Consider the following 20,870-nt stretch of genomic DNA (forward strand, 5'->3'; position numbering starts at 1 on the left):
CTCAGTCTGGCCACAGTCACTGTGGGCTTTCTGATGGGGGCTATCAATGCAGGGGCTGGGGGCCTAACCCTCGGGGCAGGGAGAGCAAACACCCAGCCTTTTGCCTCTGCCAGCCCCACACTGCTCTTTGCTTCCCCTCTCCCTTTTAAATACCTTGAAAGCCGGGGTCAGAATGGTCAATGCTTAGGGTCCAAGACTTCTCATTAACTGTATCAAGGGTGCCCAAAGGGGAAATGAGTTACTTGGAATCAGACAGCCAGAGTGAGCAGAGCCAGGTCTAGGGCCCTATCCTTCAGGGGCACTGGCCCCCTTTTTCTACACCCCATACTGGCCCCCAGGACCTTGGCTAGTCAAGACTTATTTGGTGCCAATATGAACATACTGGGGACTTCCGTGGTGGCTCAGATGGTAAAATATCTGCCTGCAATGCGGGAGACCTGGGTTTGATCTCTGGGTTGGGAAGATCCCCTGGAGGAGGACACGGCAACCCACTCCAGTATTCTTGCCTGGAGAATCCCATGGACAGAGGATCCTGGCTCGCTACAGTCCGTGGGGTCTCAAAGAGTTGGACATGACTGAGCGACTCAGCACAGCACAGCAGCATAAAGGTACTGGACCCGCTGCAAAGGCTGGGAGTATCTATCCTTGTTTTGCCCAGAGCCACAAACTATGAAATGGAATCCCTAGTTGATCATCTCCAATCCTGTGTGGACTAAGGCAAAACATCCAATCCAGTCATTTACCAAAACATTAGAGGCAGCCACGGAATATGAAAAGCCACTAACTTTCAGATAATTTCACATTGTTAGGCTGTTATTTTTGTTGTTTTGTCTTAACACAGCATCACCAACTCAGGGATTCTCTAGACAAGTGCTCTGAATTGGGTGGGTGGAGGATTGTTTATATAGATGGCCTTAGAGAAGGTCTCTTCTGAACCTCTAGAAATGTGTAGCTTTAACCAGACTCTCAGAGATGCTGCTGTCTGTAAAATGGTAAAACCCCCATCTAAGAGAATTGCAGATCAGAGAGGTGACAGCTCAGGCTAAGACCACATGGGGACCAGGGGTGGGGACACAGATATGTCTCCCTGGCTGCTCATGACCTTCTCTCCACAGTACTTGTGCCCCAGACCTTCAAGTCATAAATGCTTCACGTGGCCACATTTTCCTTCCATCAAGCCCCTAATGGTGTATGCAAGATACTAGGGTTTACAAATCTGATATATGCCTAGGACCAGGCCAACTAAGGTTATAAAACAAGTCAGGGGCAGAGAACGGAAACTTGAATCTGGCCAGTGTTTGGCCTTGAGGGTCTCTCCTCCTTTCCTCTTTTGTCTTGCAGCCCCTATAAGGTGCCCACTAACACTGAAGCAGCCATTTCTGTTCGGCAAGTCCAGGTGAGCAACTTCCCTCAGCAATGATGTAGGTCCTTCTTGGGAAAAATTAATTCCTGGATTAGATACGTTTAGGAAACACTGGGTTCAACAGAGCTAAACAGGTTACCATGCAGCAGGACTTGTCAGAGCCTTTACCCTGCTTATGGTCATTGGGCATCTTCAAAGGAGAATACAGGAAATAGCTTTCCTAAATGTGTCGGCTGAAACAGCATTTCTTACAACTGGTATTCGGAGAATCATGCCCTGGGAAACACTGCTTTAGGCTTTCCCACAGTACAAGGAACTCCTCCCTGCCCCTATTCTCACAGCTCACCTGATAAACAGCAAGAGGTGGTAGTGCTAGGAGTTTCTGCCGGGAAGGCAACCTCAGTTCTTTGGAACCAGACAATGAAGTAACCCTCGGGAAGGACCCTGGAGTTCTGTGTTAGAAGACGGATCCAGGCCTGATGGCAAACTTGGAGGTTCCCACCTTCGGGCTCCAGGGGGACTGGCATCTGCAAAGTGCTCTAGGGAACATGAAATCTTGATGATAAGACAAAAGGAAGTAAGAGCCAGCTTTCCAGCCTGGTGGGACAGCAGGCAACAAGCCAGAAAATAACTCCCTTGTCTTTCCCTGGCGTTCTAACTGCCTGCTGTTCTTCTGGCCAAAAATAAAGACACTGGCCTTGAGACTAAAAAAGTAGACAAATAAAGCTAACAGAGGTCTCCAGCCTGAAGGAAGACTCAAATAACCTCAGTATAAATTCCTTTTTATACGGAGAACAGAGTCACTGGCTAAGGGCTCTCCCAATGACCCATTTTCAGTATTTGTTTATTTCTGTAGTTCACCGCATCGCATTTATTGAGCACCTACTAAATGGGATAGCCTGTGGTCAGGAATACCCATCAATTTCCAGGCAGCAAAGCTATTCTTAGTTTCCTGATGTCTATTTAGAGAGTGTTAATCCTCCCAGCCTCTCGGACCCCCTGCAATTAGGCGCATACCTCTTTCCAACCTGGTACACTGACCTCGCCCAACTGGGAAGGCAGAAAAGACAAGTGTTGTTCACACCCTCCTCCACTGGACCAAGCAGTTGCCCTTCATAGGCTGGAGCAGCCTGGGATCAGCCAAACCAGAGGAGATGTGCCTGTTTTTCCTGGATCCTTCAACCACTGCTGGAGTCCAGAGCCTTCCTGTTCTGATCCTTACTGGCATCAGAACGTGCTGGGAATCAAGAGGGCTGCGATGCAGGCAGTAGAGTGGGATGGTAAAGAAAGACCATGAACAGGAAACAGACATCCCAACTCAAATACCAGCTGTGCGTTTGTGTATGGCTGGGTGACCTTGGGCATAAGTTGTGATTAAAAGCTCAGACTCTGGAATCAGGCAGCTTGGGCTCAAATCTTGACTCCACTATATATGAGCTGCCTTTTAGGTCAGTTACTTAGCTTGTCTCAGCCTCAGTTTTCCCATCTGTTAAGTGGAATGATGGTGATAATAATTCCTAAGTTTATATTAAATAGTAGAATTACTATAATACACATATAAAATTCTTAGAACAGCTGTGAATACATATTAGCCACTTTAAATTTCCTCTAAACTGAGATCACTTCATCTGCAAAATATAAATAAGACTGCTTTCTCATTGGGTGGTGATGAGAGTTTATGGAAATAATGCATGAAAAGTTCTTGGAATAAATGTTTGTTGCTGTCAAATAGTAGTATTATTATCCTATTTCCAGCTTTTATATATTAGGCCAAACTCCTCCACATTTCTGGATCTCAGTTCCCCATTTGTCAAGTGAGAGCAGCAATCACGTGGCTTCCACAGTATTACAACACAGGGACCAGTGGCTGGAAAAGTCACTTGTAGCAAAACTGAGTCAGTAACCCTGATGCACCTCCAGTTTCCCCACATCTCCGTGCATAGCTCATAAAATAACTAGGAGAGAAAAAAGATGGTTCCCATTCACAAATACTGTCTTGACTTGTGCTGTCCTATAATTGAAGTGGCCATGGTTGCTACTAAGCACTTGAAATGGGACTAGTTCAAAGTGAAATGTACTGAGTGTAAAATACATACTGGGTTTCAAAAACTTAAAAAATTCAAACCCCATTGACAATGTTTTACATTGATGACATTGGAAAGATAATATTTTGGAATATTGGATTAAGAACAGTATTAAAATTAATGTCGTGGGTGTTTTTTCTTTTTTTCAAGTGTGGCTACAAGAAAACTTAAAATTACATACATGGCCTGTGTTTGTGGCTTGCAGTATTATTTCTCCCAGAAGGTGCTGGTCTAGCCTTAGTCTTTCTGCCTCCCTGCTTGTGGGTCGCCCAGTAAGAAATTCTTCTCGCAAGGATACCAAAGGAATTTGAACTATTTGGGGTTAACTTTTTTAAACAAAATAAAACACAGATGTTAACTATCCAGGTGGGGCATTAAGTTTTAAGAGCCTCTAGGAATCTCCTCTGGCTTAAAGGGGCCCTGAATAAATAAAATCCGTCAAGCTGCCAAAGTGCCCATGATGTTAAGCACCCAAGGTTCAACATATGAATTCTGGGTTCCATGCCATCTCGTCTCTTCTGTTTGGAAAAGAATGGGCAATAGCTTGGCTGTATTTCCCCAAGACAACCACCACTAGTTAGCATTCTATCTCCTATCCCTGCAGCTTAGAACAGCCTTTTTTTTTTCATTGAGCTGGTCATACCCAACATGTCAAACCTGATTTTCCTTTTTCTCTCTCTCTTTAACACACACACACACACAAGCTAAGTGTACCGTTGCCTGGAAAGGCTAGAAGGCTCTTCCTCCAATGTCTTCATTCATTCAAGACCCTCTTATCACGTGCCTACTATGCCCTGGGCAGTGGAGAGTAGGGTGTGACTCCCTGTACTGAGCAGGCTCACTGTCCAGGAGGAGAAACCAAATGGGAATAAGATAATGGCTGACGTGCATCCAGTCCTCTCAATACACGCCAGGCAGTGGGCCAAGCCGGTAATGCCCATCACCTAAATGCGTTCTCCCACCACCTTAGCAGGTTAAGAGTCCTTTACGACATCTTTCATTTTACAGATAAGAAAAAGGAGTCTGAGAGAACTGACTTGTCCAGGACTGTAGAGCTATCAGTTAATGGAGCTAAGGTTTGAGCCAGGCAGTAAGACCTGTGTTCTTAACCACATCAGAGAGTGCAAGAAGTGTGATAACAAGCATGTGAACAGTATTCTCTGCAGACACAGAGGATAGGTATATCATTTTGCCTGAGAAAGCAGTTAGTCTTATTCATTCAGAGATCCTACAACCCACAGGAGATGCGGGAAATCATCTGGATCACAAAGGTCACAAGGCTGGTGATCCATAGTCTGAAACTAGCCCAGGGATATTTTGTTTGGCTCACACGTGTGTGTGTGTGTGTGTGTGTTTCTTTTTAATTGTGCTGGCATTTAAATATAAGATTTCACGTTAAAATCTTGGATTTCTAGGTTATCTTCAGAGACTGGAAATCTGACAGCACTGGACTCATCATACTCTGATAGATTGGAGCTGATAGCAGCTGTCCCCTTCCAAAGGGAGGTGAACTATTCAGTTGTCCATGGTCAGCACGATTTTCTATCACTTCCCCACTCCCAAGCCAAAGATAAATCACTAGTTTTATCATATTTTCCCACTGTTTTGGTGTTCGTCTTGCAATAAAGAAATAATTTTACTACCCACTCATTCCTCCAAAGTGGGAAAACAAGAGGCTAGGGAGACACATGTATATCTTTTGGTAGATGTGAATAATAATCCAATATGTTTAATATGCAAACATCCAGCTTCCATTGACTGGCCTCTGTGGGCATTTGGGTTTGTGATCTGATGCAGATGAGTGCTGAGGAAACCCAGGCCAAGAGACAATCCATCAAGAAGGAACTGGAAGCCACACCTGCAGCCATTTCCTTAGAACTGCATCTCAGAGAACACGTTGGGTACTGGGGTTCTCTCACATATCTCAGTCTTTCTGCTGGACATTTGTACCAGGAAGCCATGGTTGCGAGATGTCTGGGGGTTCCTGTCCTGTTGTTGGAGAAGGGAGTTGCAGTTACCCAATAGGGCACAAGTTTGATCTGGGTCTTCCAAACCCCTTCCTCATCCATTTAAACAAAAGTATTCTCAGATGACACACTTCTTAATCTAAGCCAGTCTTTTCTTAGTTTTCTCAGATACAGATGTTTAAGGCAAGCCATGAATCAAATTCTGGAGCAAGGGGCTGCTTAGGGAGACCATGGGTCAGGAAGGCCTTGTTCCCATGAGCACTGTCTCAGTCTCACCTTCTCCCTGTCAGCTTTCAGTAGTGTATTAATGGGGTTCAAAAGCATTTTAACCAAGCCCTCCAGTGATCAATGACAGACACTGAAGTGACCTTGACTTTTAATTCTAGCCATCAACTAGTTCTGCAAGTTTGCTATCTTGTTTGGCACATCAGCTCTGCTTCAACAGGAAGTCTGGTGGTCAAATATGTCATCTGATAAAATACATCAACTCATTAGCGGCTTTGTTGAGTCCAAGCTCTCATCTACTTTCATAACCACAGAGATCCTGGCTCTTGTCTTAATAGAGCATATTTGTAAAGAAATTACCTCCTAAAAGGTGCTGTTGATGGATTTAGGTGTTCAATTATTCAGCTAGAATGAAGCGCCCCTTCCAAAGGAACTTAGAGCCAGAAATACTTGACACATAGTAGGCACATTCAGAAAAATATCAGTTACCATAAGTACATGTAGGGAGAAAGTGTACTCATGCCACATAGAGCCAATCCTGCTATTTCACAGATAACAGCCTGAAGTCCAGGAGGGTTGACATCATCCAGGTGATCCTAGGATCCGGAGGAGACCTAGAACTCGACCCCAGGTGTCCTGAATTGCAGCCAGTGCTCACTCCTGGACACTGCACACCTCCCAGCCCTGGGGTAGATGAGGTGAATGGGATAGATGGGGACAGGGCAATGGACTTGATATCCAAGTTCAGTATCACCATTTCCCAGGCCCTCCCATTGACTACCCCAGCATCTACCACCTGAGACTATCAGAGGTAGACATGTGGGAGCAGCCTGAAAAGGGATATGAGCCATCTGACCCTTGAAAAGAGTGTAGGACTTGGCCTTGAAAGACATTGTTTCCACTCCCAATTCCACGTATCAGCTGTGTGGCTGAGTTCCTGAACCATACCAGTTCTCACTGTCCAGCCTTCTGACTGTCTGGTGTGGACAATGACCCCTCACTGTCCTGCTTTTTGAAGGGGGATGTTGTGATCATCAAATAAGATCAGGTAGACTTAAGACTCTAAAATGTGGAGAGTCATGAAAATATAGAGTGGTAACTTTATTTTTCTATGCTGTAGAAGGCAATGTAACAAAGTGGAAAATCATTAGACTTGGGTGGGAAGGGGCACCAAATCATGATTTTGCATGGCAGCTCTCTGGATGTGACCCTGGAAAACAGCCCATCTCCTCTCTGAGCCCCATTTTCCTCACCAAAAATAAAGTGAGCATACCCACTCTGCCATACAACAACATGCATGTGGGTGCATACTCATTTGCTCATTCCAACTGCAGCTCACCAGGCTCCTCTGTTCATGGGATTATCCCCTCAAGAATATTGGAGTGGCTTGCCATTTTCTTCTCCAGGGGATCTTCCCAACCCAGGGATGAAACCCAAGCCTTTTGCACCTCCTGCATTGGCAGGGGGGTCTTTACCACTGTGACACCTGGGAAGCTAATATAACAACATAGCTACTAAAAGCTGGCATCTGTTGAGCTCTTGGTATGTGGCAGATTCTGCACTAAACACTTCCCCGGAATTTCTTTCACTTAATCACCAACCCAGTGTGGTACATACTACTATTCCCCCTATTTTGCAGATAAGGAAACTGAGACCAGAGAACTAACCCACACTAGGTGAGCAGAAGAGCTCACAAGAGGTACTGTGTTTCCAAATTTCAAAGACTGTGAGTCTATTCATGATGATCAAGTATAAGTCAAAGGAGGTCCATCCTGATTCATGACCCGCAAGCACCTTAACCAAACAGCGTGAGCCCTCATGTCACGAAACCACATCCTCAGGAAGTGTGCCCCAGGTTGCCAGGCTCACCTTCCCCATGCCCTACCCTGAGGATAGCAGGAGCCTGAGATTTCTGAATGCACAGTGCTTCTCTAAGGCAACTGGGCTACCTGGTGCCCAGCGCCCTTATTCTGAGATTCCTCTTTGAGGGATCTCTTTGAGGCAGAGGGGGAGGGATAATTGTCAGGCAATATTTTAGGTCTGATTCTGGAATGACTCTAGTCTGCTCTGGATTTCCCCTCCTCTGTCATCCAAGGACTCTATTTTTCTACCTGCTAAGCTTTCTCTTGAGCTCTCTGAAGCCAAATCTTTCAGATTTCCTTCCCTTCCCTACCCGTACAAAAAGCCGGTGGCCACAAACCTGGGAATACTTAAGGTCTCTACTCTCTGCATTGTGAATGCCAGTGTTAAGTGATAGGCTTTACGTGAACATAAATTAGAAGTGGGTGTTGGGCAGCACTTCTATGGCATCCGACCCATCCCAGCCACAGATGGCTTCTACAGGAATCAGGAAAAGTCCTGGCCCCTATACCCCTCCCCTGAACACTAGTTTTTTAGCAACCAAGTAAAAAAGCCTCTTAGTTCCACTACAGCTGGGATAGATACCTTGTGACCTCCCGTCAAATGCTATTTAGTGAGTTCCTTTAGCCAGAGTCAGTACTCATCTGCTCCAGCCCATAAGAGATTAACACAGGAAAACAGACAAAGAAGAGGAACCCATGTCACCTGCTCTGAAAGCCTAGGCAACTCAACCAGGACATGTTGGTTACCCACTGCCTCTGCAGCCCTGTTCCCAGTACTGGGGGGAACCTAGAAAATGGCAAGGGTGGGAGACGTGTGGACCAGTCCACAGGAGGAGAGATGGAAAACTGGTGTGAAAGAAAAGAACCATTCCCAGAGGGTGAACTGCAGTGCTCTGCAAGGGTCCATGAGCTCCTTCTGCACTTCTGTGAACCAGCCCAAATCATACCTTGCCGTCATCCAAGAGCCCATGAGAGTGCTCCCCAGGCTTAAGCAAATACCAGGTTTCTTTGCTTTGGGCAGCAATTAATTGTATTATCTGATTATATCAGAATAATGACTGGCTAGTGTCAGCAGTAACAGATACCATTTAACTAGACTTTGTGATGGAAAAATAATCAACACCCAAGACGTGACGTTGAGATGGATAATTCTTTCCAAACATGAAATCCTTTGAAGGAAAATTAATAAAAACAGTCCATGGTGTTGAAAAGGCAGGGAACCGCTGATTAAGTGGAAAGAGTACTGAGTTAGGAATTAGAAATAGGATGCAAGACTTGGTTTTGTTAGGACTATGGTGTAATAAAACTGGGGTTGGGTAGGGGGAAGCAGGGGCTGCAGAGGCTGGCTGTGGAAGAAAATCCAAGAGAAGCATACAGAGGAGACACCCAAAGTAGGGAGTCAAAAAAAAACAATGTGGGGGAAATTACAACAGGAGTAGCATCTTCTCAAATCCAAAAAGTCCTTGCCATTAGACTATGCCAATTTGGAACACGGATTTTGAAAGTGACTCAGCAAATGTCAGAGGTTCGTGATGTTGTACAGGAAGCAGTGATCAAAACCATGCCCCAAAAAGAAATGGAAAAAGGCAAAATGGTTCTGAGGAGGCCTTACAAATAGCTGAGAAAAGAAGAGAAACTAAAGGCAAAGGAAGAAAGGAAAGACATACCCAACTGAATGCAGAGTTCCAAAGAATAACAAAGAGAGATAAGAAAGCCTTCCTCAGTGATCAATGCAAAGAAACAAAAGAAAACAATAGAATGGGAAAGACTAGAGATCTCTTCAAGAAAATTAGAGATACCAAGGGAACATTTCATGCAAAGATGGGCACAATAAAGGACAGAAACAGTATGGACCTAACAGAAGCAGAAGATATTAAGAAAAGGTGGCAAGAATCCACGGAAGAACTATACAAAAAAGATCTTCATAACCCAGATAACCATGATGGTGTGATCACTCACCTAGAGCCAGACACCCTAGAGTCCCACGTCAAGCGGACCTTAGGAAGCATCACTATGAACAAAGCTAGTGGAAGTGATAGAAGTCCAGCTGAGCTATTTCATGTCCTAAAGGATGATGCTGTTAAAGTGCTGGACTCAATATGCCAGCAAATTTGGAAAACTCAGCAGTGGCCACAGGACTGGAAAAGGTCAGTTTTCATTCTAATCCCAAAGAAAAGCAATGCCAAAGAATGTTCCAACTACTGCACAACTGCACTTATCTCACATACTAGCAAAGTAATGCTCAAAATTCTCCAAGCCAGGCTTCAACAGTACGTGAACCAAGAACTTCCAGATGTTCAAGCTGGATTTAGAAAAGTCAGAGGAATCAAATTGCCAACATCTGTTGGATCATCGAAAAAGAAATAGAGTTCAGAAAAACATCTACCTCTGCTTTATTGACTATGCCAAAGCCTTTGAGTGTGTGGATCACAACAAACTGTGGAAAATTCTTCAAGAGATGGGAATTCCAGACCACTTTACCTGCCTCCTGAGAAATCTGTATGCAGGTCAAGAAGCAACAATTACAACTGGACATGGAACAATAGACTGGTTCCAGATTGGGAAAGGAGTACATCAAGACTGTATATTGTCACCCTGCTTATTTAACTTATATGCAGAGTACATCATGTGAAATGCTGGACTGGATGAAGCACAAGCTGGAATCAAGGTTGCTGGGAGAAATATCAATAACCTCAGATATGAAGATGACACCATCCTTATGGCAGAAAGTGAAGAGGAACTGAAGAGCTTCTTGAGATGAAAGTGAAAGAGGAGAGTGAAAAAGTTGGCTTAAAACTCAACATTCAAAAAACTAAGATCATGGCATCAGGTCCCATCACTTCATGGCAAATAGATGGGGAAAGAATAGAAACAAAATAAAAGGCAGACTTTCTTTTCTGGGGCTCCAAAATCACTACAGATGGTGACTGCAGCCATGAAATTAAAAGACACTTGCTCTTGGAAGAAAAGCTATCACGAACCTAGACAGCATATTAAAAAGCAGAGACATTACTTTGCCGACAAAGGTCCATCTAGTCAAAGCTATGGTTTTTCCAGTGGTCATGTATGGATGTGAGAGTTGGACTATAAAGAAAGCTGAGCACTGAAGAACTGATGCTTTTAAACTGTGGTGTTGGAGAAGACTCTTGAGAGTCTCTTGGACTGCAAGGAGATTCAACAAGTCCATCCTAAAGGAAATCAGTCCTGAATATTTATTGGAAGGACTGATGCTGAAGCTCCAATACTTTGGTCACCTGATGTGAAGAACTGACTCATTGGAAAAAACCCTAATGGTGGGAAAGATTGAAGGCAGGAGGAGAAGGGGATGACAGGGGATGAGATGGTTGCATGGCATCACCAACTCGATGGAGTTTGAGCAAGCTCTGGGAGTTGGTGATGGACAGGGAGGTCTGGTGTGCTGCAGTCCATGGGGCCGCAAAGAGTCGGACACGACTGAGTGACTGAACTGAACTGAAGCAAATGTAGCTTCCAGTTCATCTGTTTCTTCATGGTGTGATCTCAGGTGAGTGATTTCACCCCTCTGGCTTCAGATCACTCACCAGGTAGCTGGGATGGGCAGTCTCCAGCTAATAGGGTGACTGATAATGCAAAAAAGGAGTTTTTTTCTTTGGGATGGTAATGGAGTACCATGTCCAGAAGGTGGGATTGGACTTAATAAGTAATGCAGTGGCTGGTGCCTCCCCTCTTTGGAGGGTTAGATGCGTCTCTCTGGATAGTATACAGCCCTTAGGTCTGCCCAAGAATGAGCCCTTCTAGGAATTTCCCAAGCAGCTCCAAAGAGTTGTTTTTTTCCTAAAGATAATGTTTTTTGACACGTTTAAAATTTGGACAAGGTTTGATGATCCTGCAATAATCCCAAGAAGTGGGCAGGGAAAAGGCACCAAGTGAGATCCAGAGAATGAGACATTAACAAGGGGCACTCAAAATCAAGGCGAGGACAACGGGCAGAGAGAGAACATTCCCAGAGAGAGAATGGGAACAGCAGCACCTGGAAAAGCCAGTGATGTTGACAAGGTAGACAGAGGCCAGGCTGGCTATTGTTGAAGCCATTTTATGACACTTTATCCCAAGGATCCTGAAAGGTTTAAATCAGAATAGGTGAAATTCTCTTAAACCAGCCATTCTAGTTGCCATCAAATGAGACTCTAGCCTAATCTTTCTTGGCCAGGACCCGCTCTGTCCCCTCTTCACTGTCCATCTTCTTCCTATGGCTATCCCACATCCAAGCACCATCCAAATTCAATGAGGAGAAGGGAGACACAGGGCTGAATCCTCCTTCTGCCACCATGAGCCTGGCCACGCCCAGCCAAAAAGGGGACATCTTTGGGTCAGCAATAAGACCCTGTCTTTAAAACACAAGTCTTTAAAACATGAACCTGGGTTCATGCCAAACGCTGGAGACAAGCATCTTAATGTACTGAAAGGCCCATTGCTTCTTATTAAAGCAAAAAATAAAACCATCTGCAGTTGAATTAATCTAAAATGGCAACAAGTCAAAGGCCATTTGGCCCGTAGCACCACTGGTACATAGCGCCATTCTCCCTACAAAAAAATGCTCCTATCAACTTGGTCTAAGTAGCCTTAATTTTGCCCTCTTTCAAAAGGATGAAAGAATAAGCAAAAAAGGGAAAAAACTCAGTAAGTTAATAAAAGTCATAAATTGTTTTCCTGTTTGAGAGAAGTGTAGAAATGTCTCCAGAACAGGGCTAATGGTCTCTCCATCTCTGCATGTTGCATATATGAAAACAGTGGTTTCCACAGCCACTCTGGAGGGTGAATTGTCAGGAACTGTTCAAATGTAAAGTGCACATACATTATGTCTGAGAATTCCAAATTGTATATTTGCCATGGGGAAATATCCACGCATATGAACAAGAGGATGGTACAATGAATTCTTGTCATAGTGCTCTTTGTAACCATGAAAAGCTGTTAGAAACCTAAAATATCTAATAGAGGAATGGATAAATAAATCTATACCTATACCTATACCTATAAGACTCAGGTTCCATCCCTGGGTGAGGAAGATCCCCTGGAAGAGGGCTTGGCAACCCTCTTCAGTATTCTTGCCTGGAGAATCCCATGGACAGAGGAGCCTGGTGGGCTACAATCCACAGGGTCACAAAGAGTCGGATACGACTGAAGCAACTTGGCACTGGTCCTGGCATAAGGCTATTATATTATTAGAGTAATAAAATAGTATATAATGATATGTATCATATAATATTGCATATACTGTAATATATAGATAGTAGTTGACTATATTTTAGACCTAGGCTGTAAGGGTTTAAATATGGGCTCTGTAACAATCTTGAACAAGTTTCATAATTTTTCTAAGCCTCACTTTCCTCATCTGTAAATTGGAGACAGCAGTAGCACACCTGCCTCATAGAACTTTTGAGAGAATTAAGTTAAACTGAGTTGATGCATGTTAATTATTTAGAATGGTATTTGGTGCACAGTAATCATTCCATAATTATTTTTTATAATTTATAACCCAATGGAATTCTGCACATTAAAGAAAATGAAGTATATATGTGTGCATATGAACTGAGAACAACCTTGAACCTGTTGCTCATTGAAAAGAAGTTGAATGCTGTATTGGTATTCCACTGTTTATAGTATTTGCCATTCATGTTTCCAAGGGGAAGGGCTACTGTAATGAGTATTATATATGTAAATACATAGAGAAGGGAGTAGAATTAGAGGAACTGACCAAAAATGACTTTCCCCTTATCTGACTTTAGATAGATGGATAGACATGGATGGATGATGGTTGATGGATAGATGGATGGATACAGTTGAACACACAGATACATATACACATGGACATAATAGAATGTATGCAACTACTCTTGTAATTTTAGAAATGTGGATAAAAATTAAAAGGCCAAGGATGTACAGATTATTATTCCCCTTTTATAAGTGAGGAAACTAAATCTTAACGTCGGCCCATAGCATACTTAAGTGCATACAGCCAACAAGCCCCGCAGGAAGGATTTAAGCCCTGCCCTGCCCTGCCCATGCCATGGCCTTTTTACCGCCCCCCACTGCCCCTCCAGGCCACCCAGGAGTTGACTATGACAAAGGCTAGAAGAAGGGGCCTCCTTGTCCATAGTGACCAGAATGATAAAAGCTAAATAAAATGGAGAATTGTGTTGTTGTTTTTGTTTTTAATTAGTGAACCTGTTGGAATGTGCCATTCAGCAGTGGAGCTGAATGGTTCCTGCTGTTCCTGCAAAACAAACAAAAGTCCCTCCACCCAAGCCACTTCTGTGGCCACTTTTCTAGTCTTATCTATCGAGGGATTGTGACAGGGACACAGAACTGTGGGAGGGACACCTTCTCCAGCCAGCCCGGGACCCAGCCTCCTAACTCTCTGGTTTTCCTCCCATCATACTGGCAGGCTGCATAGACAGGGCACATTACCCTGGGAAGCCCTCACTCATCAGCCCAACCTCAGAAGGGTAAGAGTATTTGAGGCCAAGCTTCAGTGAGACAAACCGAGTCTTTTTTTTTTGTTTTTTAACTTTGACTTGGTTATTTTGAGGGTCTCTTCTAGTTCTAACAGCTAAAGAACATTAGAATTTTTTCTTTATTTTTCTCTATTGATAACCTGATATAATGAGGATGACAGTCATTAGTTCTTACTCTCCTATGATGATGTTTAATTATAACCTCTGGCCATTTCAGCTGTCTTCATATTTCTAAGGAAAATTCCCCAAATCCATAAGTAAGGCATTCTTCAAATGTTAACTGTCCATTCCATCCTGATCCTGGGAAGGGTTGTCTGCCTTACAATAGCAAGGATAAATGGAAGTTGAAAAGTTTGGGAAGAATGGCATAATTCAGAATGGCTTCACCTTTACCCTATAGTAGCTGAGTGAGCTTGAGCAAGCACAGTTTATCTCAAACCCACAATTTATCTTCCATCTGAGGAAAAATAGGTGTGATACCTACTCTTAAGGATACTGAGTGGATAAAAGACACAAAGAGCCTGCACCCAGTGGAAGTCTGAGAGATGTCCCCTCCTCCCTAATATAAGCAGCTCTCCTTTTTTCTGACTTGCTAAGATGTCCACAGGCTGGGTCCACTTCCCAAGTGATTGGTTCCTTTCCAAAGTTGGATCCTTTTTATTTTCCTTAAGTCACCAAGCCCAGTGTAAAGTGTTAATTTTGTGTTTGTAAGCGAGAGAGGATTGATCGGGCTTCCTTAAAAATGGCTTCTTCGCTAAAACCACAACCTCAGATCTGATACCGAAAGAATCTGCTGGCACTCGTCCCTTTCAAAACAATCTGGAGACGTCCAGAGACCGTCCTCCGGAGCTGGCAGCGGGCCCCCAGCTGAGCCTCCCTCTCGAATTCCCCACGGGCTCAAGGAGCAGGCCCCCAACACTCCATTGCGCAGCCCCATTCTTCTTTGCAAAGGAGGGGTTGGCATTCTGAAGTCAAGTTCTCTCCCTACTGCTCCCATCCCTGCAGAAACCACACACTCGCACGCAGGCACCAGAGCACACCCACTGCCCGCCCCTTCCTGAGCTGGACAGAACTGTGGAGCAGAAAGCAGGCCAAGGCTGCCTCCTCATTCCTAGTCCTCCCCTCTCCCCTCCTCCAGAGTCCAGGTTTTGTCAAGAGTTTCAGGGGCGGTGACTGGTGGGGAGGGACCATGGACATCGTGGATGCTTCCAAGTCCTTTTCTCTTCGCCATAGTATGTCTTATAAGCCAGGATGTAGTTTACTCTTCTAAACACTTCACTGGGGTGTAGGGCCTGGAGTTGCCATAGAAACACCTTTTAACTCCTCATCATCCAGAAGGCAGCACCAATTCCCAGGGCTTTGGGGGAGGGGGGGGGAAGGCAAGAAGAGACACTTGTGGATGAGGAGGAAGGAAATGGAAGGCTGTGGGGGGATTCCTTAGAGAGGGGCTTTGCCCAGCAATGTGGCACCCAGCCATGAAAAGAGCCAGGAAGGTTCTGGAAGAGGAAGCTAGTGGGCTGGAGTGAGCATCTTTTAAGGACTACAGTATTGACTGGTAGAGTCATAGGGGTCAAGGGGAATGGGAGCGTCTACACATTTCCTTCAGGGAGAGAACAGGCAGGCTGGGAACCAGAAGAGGAGCTGTGAGCTAGGAGTACTGGGAGCCACCTACTGGACGCTGGCAGGGTGCTGTAAGGCAGTGGAGGTCAACAAGCCAGCAGCTCGCATCTACACCTCCCAGAAAAAGCATTATCTCATCCCTGCCACTAGTGCAGTGCACCAACCAAGGCAGCACAGCTTTGGATCAGGGCCAGCAGTGCCGAGGTCTTTTTGTTTCTTTTTCATTTTTGCTACCACAATGTTCTTGCCTTTCGGTATTTCCTGGTAACTTCGCTTTTCTCTAGGCAGTCAATTGAGGAGGGGGTCATGGGAAGATTTCTTACTAAAATCCCGCAAAATTACAAGAAACTTTCTGTATCAGTCCCAGACACATAGCAGGAAACCTAAGCAGTGGTCAGGCAGGGCCACCATGGGAAGTGGTCTCCTTGTTCCTGTTTCCACTGTCCCCTGGCGAACTTCCAGGGTAGAAACCTAAAAGCCAAGAGCAAGGGAAGGCATGAGGTCTCCCTCTCCACACACATCAGAAATCCAGGTGAACATGCCCGAACCACTGTCAGGCAGAGGACGACGCCCTGACTCCACCTGACGCCTGGACCCAAGTACGTGCTCTTCACTGAGAGGACCAGAGCTGCCACCACCGGCAGCAGCTGCCAGCATCACTTAGGTGGGAATGACACCCACAGGGTGAGGGGGAACAGGCCAAGCAGAATTTGGGTGGGGGCAGTCAAGGGAGACGAAAACCTTGCAGGGCTCTGGCAGCCCCGAAGAATCCTTCCCAGCAATCCACAAACCCAGAGGCCAGTCAGGTTCCCCCAGGAGAAGGAACGGGGCATAGCAAGGACCCCAGGAAACCACTAATGGGGTGACCCTAGGTCACACAAAATACTCTTGCCTGCCAGCCAGACTGACCCAGTCACCACAGCCACCTCCCTCACATCTCCTAGGCTTGCCAGGCCCACCAGCAGCACCCCTCCCAGCCTCAGCTCCCTCCCCTGCCAGGTTCCTGCCTCCTCCCCCTCCTCCCCTGCAGTACACTTGTGGAGGACCTCACCCAGGACCCAGTGGAAAATTTCTTTTCCTCTTTATGACTGTGCTGAAAACACACACGCTCCATTCTTCACCTCTGAATCGACACAGGCAGAGGGTGACTAGACTGTGTTGTACCCCACCCCCAGCCTGCATTTACACACAAACAGAGCAAGGGCCACTAGACTTGCATGCTTTATGAGCTGGAAAGGAGAGGAGAGATGTTTTCCAGCTGCTACTCCCCCTCTGGCCATCGAAGCACAAGTGTCCCGAACACTCTGAAACAAGTTCTCCCAGGACTCTCAAGGCCCTTGTCTCTAATCAAGACACTCAGTCCAGTTTGGAATAGTCACCATGATGTGACCCTTGGCATCTTTGTTCTTTTGGTGACAAATCTGTTTTCCACTGCCCTGTCTCCCTCACCCCACACACATTCAAGGGGAAAAAAAAAAAAAAAGGCCTTCCTGTGAATTCTCACAGCTATGTGATAAGTGATCCCTCACACACGCCACCTCCTGCTTGCTATCAACACTCTCAAATACAGTTCCTTCGGGGAGGGTCAACCCCACAGATTCCTTCTCATTTTCCCCCTTAAATCCACCCAAACTTGGCAGTCCAAGAAGCTCAGTTTGCACTTGGCCTAGCGAGTGTGAGTCTGAGTTGGGTCTCAGTGAAAAGAATGAACATCGTGGGGAGATGGTGAAAACTCAGAAAACTACAAGTTTCTCCTGCAACTTTCCCCTGCACATGGCTGCCAACTTTCTTTCTTTTTAATTTTTTTTTAACTCTTCATCATCCCAGCACTTTAGTTCGCATTACAAGTTTTAGAAATGCTCTCCCCACCTTTCTCCCCCAGAGAGTTCTCCGGTGATAGTGAAAAGGGGAATTTTCCAGATGTCAAAAAGAACAGTAAGGACCTCACGCCCTAAGAGAGCATGGCTGCAAGGACTTCACTCGGCCTCGGTGGGTTTCTCTACGTCTACCCACCTCGGTCATGCTGAAGCATACCTCAGTATCTACCTCCATGGCCTCCCCCCAAGCCCAGGCAATGGAAAGGAGCGGAGGTTGGCGAGGCCACCCGTAGCAGCGCCAGAGTCCCGGCTGCAGCGCGCCCGCGAACGGTCACCGCGGGGGCTCCGCAGGGACACCGGGAGCGCTTACCGATGTCTGAGTTGCAGAACGCGTCCTGGGGGTGGCTAGGCGAGCATGTGCACGCCTCAGCGCCCCAGTCCCCCAGGCTCCAGCTGCCCAGGAGCACGACGAGCCCGAGCCAGGGAGTCATCGCCGCTGCCGTTGCTGGTGCTGCTGCTCGAGTCTCCAAAGTTGCCTTGCGCGCCACGGGCCGGGTCGCTGCAGCCTGCGCTCGCCCGCCCGCCTGTGGGGGGCAACTTTGGCTTGGAGCGCGCCGCTCTCCGAGTGCCCGGCGGGACGGGATGGGGTGCGACGGAGCTGCCTCGGCGCTGGCGCAGGACTGGGCGGGTGGGCAGTCTCTCCGGGCGGAGGAGCAGGAGCTGGAGGGAGCAGAAGGAGGAGAAGCTGTCCGAGCGCCCGTCCGCTGCCCGCTCTGCGCCGCAGCCCCGCGGCCGAGTGATATAGCGCGGGTCCCCCCGGGCACCCCCTCTCGAGCGCGCGGGGCCCGCCGACTCCGACCAATAGCAGAGCCGCATTACCTCATCGGCCCTCCAAAAAGTGGGCGGGGCCGGGGGCGCGGGGCGACGGGGCGGGGCCACCCGTCCAGTTCAGGTCCTTTTAGGGAATAATGCAGCTGTGGGCACGCGAGTGGGTGGGCTGAACGCGCCCCTGGTACGCGCTGGCGCAGGGGCCCTCCGAGTGGCGCCCCCTTGCCCTTCTCGCCTGCAACCCAGCCATACGCCCACCCCGCCCTCTGGGCGCCTCTGACCCAAACCAAAATCAACTACCGCCGACCCCAGCACCAACCCCTTGGCAGGTCAGAGGTGGCCTTGCCTTGGGGACCTTGACTGCGCCTGGTGGAAAGGATAAATAAAGGGTAACTGTGTCTTCTCTGGAGAGAGCCGGGTCAGAGGGGAAAGATCGAGGTTGCTGACATATCCCCTATCCCTCCGTGTATCGCTGCTCCTGACTTTCCTCCTCAGTAGGAAGTCGTTTGCCTTTTGGAACTGGTGGTAATGAAAGGTTGTTTCCCGGGCTCAGCGGGAGTAAATAGTGAGGCCATTCAACAGGCATCGTTCTGGATTCTGGGATGAGCAAAACGAACTCTTTGCTCCCATGGAAGTAGTAGGCAATGCATTAGAAGAAACATGAGTACATAGGGTGATTTACTAAGGTAATAGTGCCCTGAATGATGAATGATGGGTTAGAAATTCTGCGGAGGGCGCTGCTGTCTACGGGATAATAAGCACAATGGCTGAGAAGGTGACAGCCTGGCTGTAAACAAAAAGCCTCAGCCCTTTGGCAGCAGGGAGGAGATAACAGCAAGGGCAAAGTCCCCAGGCTTACTTGAAAAACCGTAAGTTAGGGCACGAGGAAATGGTAACCTCACCTAGGGCAGACAGGTCTCCATCCTTCAGTGAGGAATTAGGGGTGAACTAATCCCAACCGCAAATGAAACTAGATCCTGGAGAACTATCCAGGATTCAAGAATATGAGGAATTATGGATATCTGCTAAAAACTAAGACTATGACTATTTTTCTTATTCAGTAACCTCTTGAGTCTGCCTTATATTAATATTTTCCATACCTCACGTCATTACATCTCACAATGATCCTTTTAGATAGGAAAAACACAAAGTGTTATTCACACTTTCCAGATGAGGAAACTGTTGCAGAAAGGTGCCATTACTTGGCAACCAGCCAGGAACTGAATTCTCTGATTCCCGCCCCAAGAGAGGTGTTTACTTTCTTGGACTTTTTAGTGGCAGTTAGCTTTAACTGTGCAAGTCTTTTTTGGAGCTGGAATCTTGTTTCTATTCTTGCATCTTTCTCACTTTCTCTCCCAACTCATCCCGTTTGGAAAGAGACTAAAATGATTTGGCAATAAAAATGGTAAAAGTTAGGAACAAAAGGACGAGAAGTACCGCTCTGAAGTGCAAGTTCATCCTCTTTCTCAGAAATTCCTTTGTTTACACCTCAGAGAAGTGACACCAAAATGGCAGGAGCAGAAAGCTTCATTGGAAATGATATTTCGAAGAACATTTTTAAAGCTCCTTTTTCCCCCTTAAAAATTTAGCTGTAAGGAGAGGAATCTAGTATCCACAGTTTTCTGTCTTGTTTCCTTCCCAACTTTTAAGACCCTTCCCATCCTAACTTTGACTGTAGCCCCATCCAGAGAGAGCTTTCCTTCTCTCAGTGTTTACTTAGAATTTTACCCCTTGTTCCATGAACTGTAGTTGTACTATTTCCCCAACCACACTAGAAGAAACACTTTGAAGCCTAAGATATTTGAGCAGGCTACATTTTACTCCTCAGGGTATAAATTAGGTTCTCGGGGGACATGGGTATGGGTGTGGCCAGCAACCCTTCGAGTCTTGAGCTGTGGACACTTTGGAGGCCACTCCAAGGATCCAGGTTGAATGAGGGCATACTTGGTAGGATTTGAGAGTTTCATTTATCCCTGCACTGTGCCGGTCATGTGGAAGGTTTTACAGGCCTTTCCAGACCAAATCCACTTTGGATAAGCATCTTACATGTTGAAGCCTTCTCTTCACTCTCTCTCTCTCTTTTCTTTCTCACTTTAAGGTTTTGTCCAAATTACCAGTAGCTTGCCTAGAAAATGAGTGTCAGAGAAATAACTTTTGCTGAACTTCAAGCAGCAGGTTCCTTATAGAAAACATCTGACACATATGATTTTATGGCAGTTACTTATATAAATGTAAGAGTAATCTGATTGTTTTTCTAGCTGAAAGGTAGTAAAATTGCCCTTTGGTTTATTTCCTCTCACTGCCTATCCTAAACTGGGTCAGTGTGTTTGAGTTCAGCTTTTGTTTCAGTTGGAAAGTTCTCCCTAATGTCTAACCCAAGGGGACTATTTTCTGTCCATCCATCCTCAGTCCTCACTTTGAACAAGAGAAAAAGCAAGCTTCATAAATCCTCATAGAGAGGAGCACTACTTCCTGCCTCTGGGTCAAGGGCAGCAAGCAGACCTCATAGCCATCAATCCGGATGTCATTGTGTCCATGGACCTAATAATATGTAAGAATTGCTTTCTCAAGTCCACTTTAGAAGCTAGATGGAGGGGGCCTGGGGCTAAT

The 20,870-nt window shown here is 46.2% G+C and overlaps 2 protein-coding genes across 2 annotated transcripts in view; one reads left to right on the forward strand and one right to left on the reverse strand.

Annotated features, from left to right (window-relative positions):
* The window catches only part of TIMP3 (TIMP metallopeptidase inhibitor 3), a 60,101-nt gene extending 41,882 nt beyond the window's left edge, over nucleotides 1-18,219 (reverse strand). Inside the window, exon 1 of the mRNA XM_005898339.3 lies at nucleotides 17,803-18,219. Coding sequence (XP_005898401.1) covers nucleotides 17,803-17,923 — 121 coding nt within the window. The 5' untranslated portion in view covers nucleotides 17,924-18,219. The remainder of the gene's footprint in view (nucleotides 1-17,802) is intronic.
* The window catches only part of SYN3 (synapsin III), a 499,918-nt gene that overhangs the window by 192,114 nt on the left and 286,934 nt on the right, over nucleotides 1-20,870 (forward strand). The window lies entirely within an intron of this gene.

The sequence above is a fragment of the Bos mutus genome, chromosome 5 (assembly GCF_027580195.1).
Source record: "Bos mutus isolate GX-2022 chromosome 5, NWIPB_WYAK_1.1, whole genome shotgun sequence".
Classification (NCBI taxonomy): domain Eukaryota; kingdom Metazoa; phylum Chordata; class Mammalia; order Artiodactyla; family Bovidae; genus Bos; species Bos mutus.